This window comes from Acyrthosiphon pisum, chromosome A1 (assembly GCF_005508785.2).
Source record: "Acyrthosiphon pisum isolate AL4f chromosome A1, pea_aphid_22Mar2018_4r6ur, whole genome shotgun sequence".
NCBI lineage: Eukaryota > Metazoa > Arthropoda > Insecta > Hemiptera > Aphididae > Acyrthosiphon > Acyrthosiphon pisum.
The window spans coordinates 92268917-92278519 of record NC_042494.1 but is presented as its reverse complement, the minus strand read 5'-3'; the positions used below and the strand labels follow the sequence as shown (position 1 = coordinate 92278519).

The 9603-nt window shown below is 28.0% G+C and overlaps 2 protein-coding genes across 4 annotated transcripts; one reads left to right on the top strand and one right to left on the bottom strand.

Annotated features, from left to right (window-relative positions):
• The first annotated feature begins 1017 nt into the window (after window positions 1–1017).
• Window positions 1018–7722, top strand: LOC100164010 (U3 small nucleolar RNA-associated protein 6 homolog). The gene is made up of 9 exons (XM_008181663.3): window positions 1018–1331; window positions 1458–1575; window positions 1659–1799; window positions 2060–2303; window positions 2421–2586; window positions 6286–6387; window positions 6462–6657; window positions 6723–7212; window positions 7277–7722. The coding sequence occupies exons 1-9, from the start codon at window positions 1246–1248 to the stop codon at window positions 7441–7443; spliced, it is 1710 nt and encodes a 569-aa protein (XP_008179885.1). The 5' UTR covers window positions 1018–1245; the 3' UTR covers window positions 7444–7722.
• Window positions 7497–9073, bottom strand: LOC103308391. Of its 3 annotated transcripts, none has more exons than XM_029487794.1 (5): window positions 8937–9073; window positions 8087–8340; window positions 7908–8022; window positions 7685–7841; window positions 7497–7614 (listed from the first exon to the last, which is right to left on the bottom strand). In XM_029487794.1, exons 2-5 carry the CDS (start codon window positions 8267–8269, stop codon window positions 7524–7526), a joined length of 546 nt encoding a protein of 181 aa, XP_029343654.1. In that variant the 5' UTR covers window positions 8270–8340; window positions 8937–9073; the 3' UTR covers window positions 7497–7523. The 3 variants fall into 3 exon arrangements, with proteins under 3 accessions (XP_029343654.1, XP_029343653.1, XP_029343652.1); XM_029487793.1 differs by lacking the exon at window positions 8937–9073 and adding an exon at window positions 8450–8504; XM_029487792.1 differs by lacking the exon at window positions 8937–9073 and having other exon boundaries at window positions 8087–8436.
• Between the last annotated feature and the right edge of the window lie 530 nt (window positions 9074–9603).

The window sequence follows — 9603 nt, the reverse complement described above, 5'->3', positions numbered from 1 at the left end:
GATTCGCTGAATTTTGACATAAATACGATCAGGTAGAGCTATTAGTCATAATCGATAACATTGTGTTGTAGTTATTTTCATTTTTCAATCAGGTTGAGTTCATTGATGACCTATACAATTTTGATTATTTTTAGAATACTCTGGAACCAGGGCCCACGCCGTTTATCGTAGTAATGTCGTTAAGCTACATGCCACGATAAGTCGATGATCTATGTATAGTATTATCATGATTTAAGATAATAATAAATCTTAAATCATGAGTATTATATATTTTGCTTTATCCAAGGATTAAATATACACTAACTGTCCGTCGACGAAATAATATGTTAAAATGTTAGAATGTTATATTGGTTTTTTCCTACAAATTAGTACATGGTCTGGCGATACGTTCCTATGATATGATTAACACAATAACACCTCATATTATCACAATATGATTTTTTCAGGAAAAATAAACCGTTAGGTATCTAATTAAATAATCGGGATTTTAATGTTCACAAAGAGAAGTAATATGTATTAATACAATTAAAAGGTCTGGAAAGCCTTAGGGCCTAAGGAGGAGGCATATCCAAAGTGCGCCTCCAGCCCAAGGTGCCGCGTCTGGACTCGACATTCGACGGGTTATAACTTGAAATAATAAATAATAATTACGTATAACGTAATATATATATCCCATTGGTATTCCATAAGGAAGTATATCATAGTTCATATTAATATATTATATTATGTAATAATTAATAAACACTCGAATTTTATTCATTTGTTGGGGAGGATGTCGAATTGGTCTTAGCTCTTCCCTTAAATATTTAATCGATCACGCCACTGTTGCTTCATGCCAGCCAACCAGCAAAATATCATTAATAATATTATTTGTACGATAAAAGTTCAAAATCAAAAATTAGGCGCACAAACATACAACCATACAAACATCTAATAATATTTTGGATTCGAAAAGCATTAAAATTATTTGAGGTTATGTGACAAAAACGCGCATTGTGCGTAATTTGCAGTATTGTGATTTTCAGACATTCAGTGATTGTGCGAGTACGACGCCGACACGAGTTGTGATAGGTGGTCGCTGATTAAATTGTCAATTACAATTGTTTTGAAATTTGAATAATATTGTTAATGTTCAATTTTACTTAGGTATGACTGATTTATTCTCAAACTGCAAATTGCAATAAACTATATTGCTTGGAGAGTAGATACAGTTTATATTATATTATTTAGAATTATTACCGCAAAATGGCTGAATTTGTACAACGACGTAAGGAAGAAATGATTATTGAAGTTCCTGTACTCAATAGTCATTTTAAGAAATCTGCAGTGAAGTAAAAATATTTTATAAAACTTAAATTCCAATTACATATTTATTAGTTATTACTATTAATTGATTAATATTATATGCCATTGGTGCAAGTTGTATGTACCTAATATTTACCGTGCTTCGTTTACAGAAATATATTGAACCAACGAGAAAAATTTGAGTATAGGTTGATGCGTCGAAACAAACAAAAGTCAGATTTTACTCTTTATATTACATTTTTGAAGTCCATTATCAAGAGAGTTGAACAAGTAATAACCTACAACAATAGTTTTAAAATTTTACCTCGCATTTTACTATAAGTTTAATATTATAATGTAATTTGTTATATTAGATGGGTTCAACAAGTACTGAATCGCTTAAGCTTGTTAATCAGCATAATAACCGGATCATAGACCTCTACCGTGCGTCTCTAAAATATTTCAAAGATGATGTATCCCTCTGGAAGGAATACATAAAATTCCTGATGAAATGTGTGAGTAAAGACATTTTGTAATTATTATTATTATAATTTACACTATCTATACCTAAATTATGTATATCAAAATGTATTACAATTATTCAATATTTTTATCAAATGGAACCAATAATTAACAAATTCCATTCACACCTATCTTGCTAACTGCAAGATTACTTTATGATAAATTGAAAATACATTTACATTTTTTGCCGCTTGAACGATTTCTACTTTATTTAATAGTAATAATTTAAGATATTTTACTTTCTATTTTTTAGGATAAAATAGAGTTGTTACGGAGAGTTATAAACAGTGCCTTGTTATTACATGGTCACATTTCAGATTCACTGTATGTTTTTGCGGTAAAACAAGAATTTGAAGATTTAAAAAATATCCAAAAAGCAAGAGAATTGTATACTGATGGATTAAATGCACATAAGACTTCGTCAAAATTACATTTTATAGCCTTTAAGTGCGAACTGAAATACTCAGAAATACTCACACAAAAGGTGTTGAAATCTGGTAATATCTAGTTAAATACTTAAATATACTTTAATTTTTATTTATCTAACTTCAATAAAATATATATTTAAAATAATTTTAATAACAATAGTAACTAATATTTTTTTTTTTCAACAGGGAAGGAGTTAAACCAAGAGGATCCGGCAATAAATGGATCTGTAGCCAAAATAATTTATGAATCAGCTATAGAAAATATAAAAAATAATCATGCTCTTTACTTCAAAATGTATCAAGAAGCTGCTCAATATAGTTTTTCATTAGGTTTATCGGAAGAAATCAAAAAGTAATATTTTTATCTATTATTAAAATAACTTAAGTTATTATTAACGCTGTGTATATATACCCGACCATATTCGGTATTAAAATAGATACCCGGCTATATTGTTATTAAATGCGCATACGTGGGGACTTATTATATATATAAACTATGGGAGCGTGTCATTAGATTACCAATTTAAGTGTATAAAAACATAGTTAAAATAAAAAAATTATTTAGGTCTTGTGAATTAAACCTATACCAAATTATTTAAATTAAAAGTATTTAAGTATGCATTTACTAAACTTTAGAGGACCATAGTTAAGAAACTTGCAAACCAACATTGACTGTCAACATTTTCAAAAAAAATAAACTTTACCAGAATCCATTGAAAAGTATAGTTACCATTTTAAAAATTAATTTGATTTTGCTATTGTTACAACTGCGTATTTAAAAATTTAAAAAATTTAATAAAAAATTGCCTGTTAAAAATAAAGAACACGCCTTTTTTAGTTTTTTTAAAATTCCACATCTTCAATCCATAATGGTTAAAAAAAACCCCGCGTACAATGACATAAGATACACTCTGTATATTTTCTCAATAACATCCATGTTTTTTTTTTAATTTGTACATTGTGTGAAGTTAAATTTAAAATGTGTCAGTTTAATTGGGTTTTCTTTCAAGATGATTCAACTATGGAGGGTGACTGAGTACCATAATAGCCCACTAAAAACAAATCATGATTATATAAAAATAATTTAATGAAATATGCCCATTTAGTAACCACACTACATAATATTAATCTCATAGTTTATAACAAGTCCCCACGCATGCGCATTTGATTACAATATGGTCGAGTGTATATACACAGCGTATTGTATCTAAGTTTAATTTTTAATACTAAGTTTTAAGAAGATTTTTGATATTTGTTGTCTACATATTACACACTAATTATAGAATAACTGCTTTTTTTGTTTCTCATTGTGTAGCTAAACTCTCCAGACTATGTAGATGTTATTGGCATAGTATATAACAAAATTAGTTACCCAGGGAGTGACCTGTTTTTTTTTGTGTTTAAACTATTAATACAACTAAGTATTAATAATATAACTATTAAACTATAACTACTAGCTACTAATTAATTATTCCTTAGTAAAATATTGAATAGATTATGTTTACTTAATTTTAACTATTAGGCTATTAAATGAGAAGTATGTGGATTGGATTTGTTAGTTTGGATGTGTAAGACAGGTATAACCAATGATATGGTGACATTCTGGTAAATGTAAATTTTAAAACTTTAAAAAACCAAATAGCTATTCCCTCTAAATTTTTACATAGATACGTATGTATTTTATATTACGCATAATACTTTAGTGATTGGTGCCAGGAGTGAATCATGTAAATTCTGCGGGAGGGGAAATAAAAGATTATTTAACATGAATATTTTTGTGTTTATACACGTTTTTGTTTCTGAATTTTGTAAGGTTTTCATATCATGATTACTTATTTACAAAAACATATTTATGGTTCATAGATTATCCTTAAGGAGGTAAAATATAGGGTAGCATACTAATTTTATTAAGATCACTATCCTGATTTAAAACAGTATGATTGTAAGTATTTTTACTTTATTAGCTAAAACGACCTGAGATATTATAAAAATGTATTGCAAATAAATATAGTTTAAAAAAAATGTATATGTTTATTGTGGTTTATACAGCCAAGTCACAATAACTTGAAAACCTCGTTAGCTCAAATTTTTGTCTTGTCCTTTAAAGCATTAAGTTGTATTTGAGGTATATAATTTGAATAATTTCTAAGTATAATTAATTTGCATTCACCCTGAGTTTCAAGTTATTGAACTCTACTGTATTTAAAAATATCAACCCAATAAGTATTAGTCTATACTCCAGTCATTCCGTTTCCTAACCAAGTTTTTAATCTAATAAACAATGACCAAACCATCAATTAAAATTAAACAGAAGCTAGGTGTAAAAATAATTGATTTACTTAAACATCTAAATATACTTTGAATAAAAGTATTTTTATTCTAACACTTTACATAGCTGAATAACTACCTGTGAAAAGTTAAGAAGCTGCTTGCCTGCTCTACAGTTGGTGAATTAACTAGAAGAGATTATGTAAGAATAACTTTTTTGATATACACAAGTTAAAATAACATCAGGGCCTTATTTAATGGTATTATACATTATTTGGAACTTGTAAAATTAAAATGTATAAACATAGTCCATGTTTATAACATTCTTTATGACAGCTAAGCAGTGCCGCAACTTGGTACATATTGGTGGGTGTGCGACCAATAAATAGGGCCCAAGTATAGAGGCGCAATTATAGTAGTGGGGAGGGGCTTTAGACCCTGTAGTGAATATTGATAGTACACATATCGTGAGGACTAGGGACCAAAATGGTAGGTATGCAACCTCTTAAAACCATTTATTTTCTTTTTTGTCCCAATTTAAATGCAATAAACCATCAGCCGTCACAACATAGCAAAATTAAGAAATTTGAAAATAATATTATGGTATGGTGGTATAATTCAGCCCCCTGCCATTCGAAATTATTATTTTTAATATTTTGTTATAAATATAGGACTTTGTTTTATATTATAATAATAATTATGATTCTAATGTACCTATTCATTAGTTTCTATTTTTTGATTAAATAATAAGATAGTAAGATATCACTTTGTGAAACACCTTAAAAGAAAAAAGTTCCAAATAGTTCGGCCACTGGCCTCGGGGCCCATTTTTATGATTTAACGAGGGGCCAAGGAGTTCTTCGCACTCCTAGCACCCCCGGTTGTTGCAGCACTGCAGCTAAGTGTACAAAAATTCAAAAATAAAATCATGATGTTAGCTCCCATCTAGTTTCACACAAGGATGTGTGTATTGTGTTCCAACAAAATAATTTAACAAAATTAAAAAAAAAATTGCATGAGAGTTTCAAAGTGAGGATTTAAGAGTTTTGAATATTTTGTAATTTAACCCATTAGCGCCAGAATTTTTTTATTTACAATTTTAATCAACATTTTATTGAAAACATAATATGTTATATCTTAAAAATTATTGTAAAAAATCTATGTTGCCATATGGCAACGCACGGTGTTAATGGGTTAAGTACAAAACATCACATGGCGCTTAGTGGGTGAAGGAGATCGCCCCAGGGACTAACCTTGAACTTACCTAAAATAATTAAATTTTAAATTTTAAGGCTGGTATGAGGACATCTTTGAATTTATGTTATATTATCTTTATTAATAGTTAATACATATGATTTTAATTAATTGTAATTTAATTTTACTTGTTATCTGAATAATATATTTCTGAAGAAATTAATTGATATATTTAAGAGAACATTACACCCAAATGTGTGTTATCCTTGTCTTGTAAACACAATGTACAAATTTGTGTTTAACAGAACCAGTTTTTTCATTTGTGTTGTTACTTTTAATATTAAGCTGATATTAATGTATTATCTCAAACCTAAGCACAAGAACAATATCTGTGTCTGTGTGTAGTTTTTTACTGTAATATTTTACATTTTCCAAACTCAGTTAAAAATGTTACTATTGTAAAAACTTATGTAGAAACACAAATAATGTTCTTACACTTAAGTTTGATAATAGATAAATTCACTTTAATAGGTATTAAAGCTAACAAAATTGATTTTGATATTTTTGTAATATTGTATTTTTTCCACAGATTTATGTTGACTACATTTAGCAAGGATCCAAATTATTGGGATACTTTAGCTAGAAATGAACTGTTGAGTAAATCTTCAAACACAGAAAAATTTAAAATTACGTAAGAACTTATTTATAAATTATTATGCGTTATACATTTAATTTAATTTTTATTTATATGTATGTTTTTTTTAGAAAATGCCTCGATAAATATGACACTGCTCTTACAGTACTTGATACAGACGAGATGTGGGACAAGTATTTGACAACTATTTTAAAAGTCACATCAGATACTCAAAAAACAGAAGTTTATAAAAGAAATTTACTTAGACAATCTATGTTTAACGCTCACAAGAAAAATAAATTGAAACCAAAACATTATATTCAATGGGTAAGAAATTTAAATTATTTTTTTAAAAGAAACTTAATTTTTCTTATTATTCTTTTCACCTTTAGATAAAGAAGTCAAAAAGTTCCATGACCACTGAAATTTTGGATTTGGCCATCAAAGCATATCCAAATGACACAAGTATCTTAGAAATTAATATAGAACATAAATTGACCGATACAGAGGAACTAAAAGCTTACGATTTATTTAAACAAAATGCTATTAAAGTTTCTCCCAGTATTTGGCTTAAAGTCGTTGATTATTTTTTTAATAAACCACAGATTAGTGATATTTTCAATATGATATTTGGAGATAAAGCTGTTTGTACTAATGAAGTTAAACAAAAACTTGGAAATGAGTATTTATTGTGGTTAAGCAAAAATAAGTCGTTGAATGATGTTCGAAATGCTTACTACAAATTAATCACAAGTAATAGTTGTGATGCAAGTCTATGCAACACTATGGTAACTCTAGAAACCGAACAACAGAAAATAGATATCAGCAAGATCAGGCAGCATTTTACATTAGCATGCATGCAGTTTGGTAAAACCGATATTGGTTAGTTATAACTATCTTGTTATTTTTGTTTTATTATTGTTACTATATTTTTTTTTATGTTTAGATTTGTGGATGGGACGAATTTATTTTGAGCTAAAGTATGGGTCACCAAAACTTGTATCTGATACATATCATCAAGCGTTAACAACTTTGAATAATGAGGAGTCTGATCAATTTGCTGAACAATATGCATCAAGAGTTTCTACATTTAATAAAATTAGTAAAATATAATAATTGCATAATATTTATATTCAATAAAGATTAAATACGATTCAAATAATTGTTTGAAGAAAACTTATTCAAATTAATTATTATAAGCGTTGATATGGAACTTTATTATGAATTCCATCATTTTCAATTTGTATTATGTCAGAATTTTTTTTCAATAACTGTATGCGCCATCTGAAATTAAATTTACATTTGAATTGTCAACAAATTTAAAACCTCAATGTTTTTATCTATAATTTATTACCTGTTAAATATATAAGCACAGCACCAAGTGCCAACACATAAACTTGAGATGAATATTGTACAAATTAAAATGATCGTATTTGGTGATCTATTTCGGAATAATAGTTTTATTATAGGGTCTTGCATTATTTTGGTCCATCTGGTTGATAGTCCAATCACTTTAAACATTAAATAACATTTTGCATTTATTAATAGATAATTATTATAAAACAGATTTTACAAACCTTTAATTTCCATTATATTTGTGACCCAAGTGCTATTCATTTCAGTGCTCTTGACAACACATTTCCAAATGCCTTGGAAATGTTTATTTTCTATGGTTATTGTATCTACATCAATCTACAAAATCCACCAGAATGAATTGAATTGTGTTATAATTAAATTATCAGAATGATTTTAATACCGATGCAAGGGAATTAACTTCATAACTTTTTATCACAAAACTATCGTTTACCAGCCATTCTTGTGACAACCCATTAAAAAAATAACTTAGTGTTGCTGCGTTGCATTGCACTTTAACCACATCACCAATGTATACAGATATGGGTTTGTCATTTATAGCCACAGCGAACAGTTTCAATACCATTCTTTTAGATTTTTGCGGTAGTACCACAAACGCATATACTCCTGAATCACGAGTTGTGCACGAGCTTATAACTGTAATAGAAATACAAAAAATCATTATACTTTAGAAATAATATATATTTCTAATGCCTTAATTGATTATTGTTAATATATTTTGTGTCATATTAATTTGCATATCTACCTAATGAGTAATGTGATAATTTAGAGCTGTTCGAATAATTTTTTTACCACTCGATTATTAATTCGATTAATCGAAAATTAATAATCAAACCAAAATTCGATTTTATAACGACTAATAATTAATCGATCACCAATTTTTTCAATGACTGATTAACCGATTAATCGATTTTTTTTTAATGAAGATTAGTGTGTTGGTGTAAAGTAAACACAGACCCACTCAAGAGTACAAAATTCCCAAAGTGCTAAAAATAGAAGTTCATTCGAACCGTCAAAACAACGATTAATCATCTTGTTTATTCGAAAAATTCGATTAATTGATTAATCGGAATTTCGATTACTTGATTAATCGAATTTAGTTTATTTGGCGATTAATCGAATTTTATGAAAACTGTAAAATAATCGTCGTAATAATCGATTAATCGAAATAATCGAACAGCCCTATGTGATATAGTCATAAATATTATATTACTAATTAAGTAGGTACTTACCTACCTATTTGAAGCAAAACTATATTGATACTATATTAAGTCGATAACTAGGGCTATAGGAAAAAAAAACAACCTGCCAGCCTATCAAAAGCTGGTCGCTGGTTAGGAATTGTTAATTGTTTTTAGTTTTTACTACCCACCTACAAATTAAATAATTTTATCAGTGTTGTACTTGTACAATGGCGTTTTTATGTATTATTTTTTAAGATATTTATTTTTCTGTTAGAATTTGTACCAAAGCAGTTCCACTTGTTACGCTCTTATCGAGGCGTATGCATGTAAATTGAATTGCCTACTTGGTCAAACTCGGGGTAAGAATTAATATATTCAACACACGCATATTTTAATATTTCTATTTATTAATTACAATATATATACATATAATGTATTGTATATTATTTGAATATTTGATGCTAATATGTAATAAAGTCTAGTTAGATACATCCGATACCGCTCAATAGTGGTGAAGAAAATTGTCAGAAGAACATTTAGTTACACTAATGACAATACCACGTAACTGACATTTTACACAAAATGAGTTTTTGGTATCAAAATATTTGTAATCTCCTTGCGCACAAAAAGTATTGTCTGTACAATAACCTATTAATTATTTTCCCTCCAAATTGGATTTAAGTGATAGCACTTATCCAAATAGTATATGCGACTA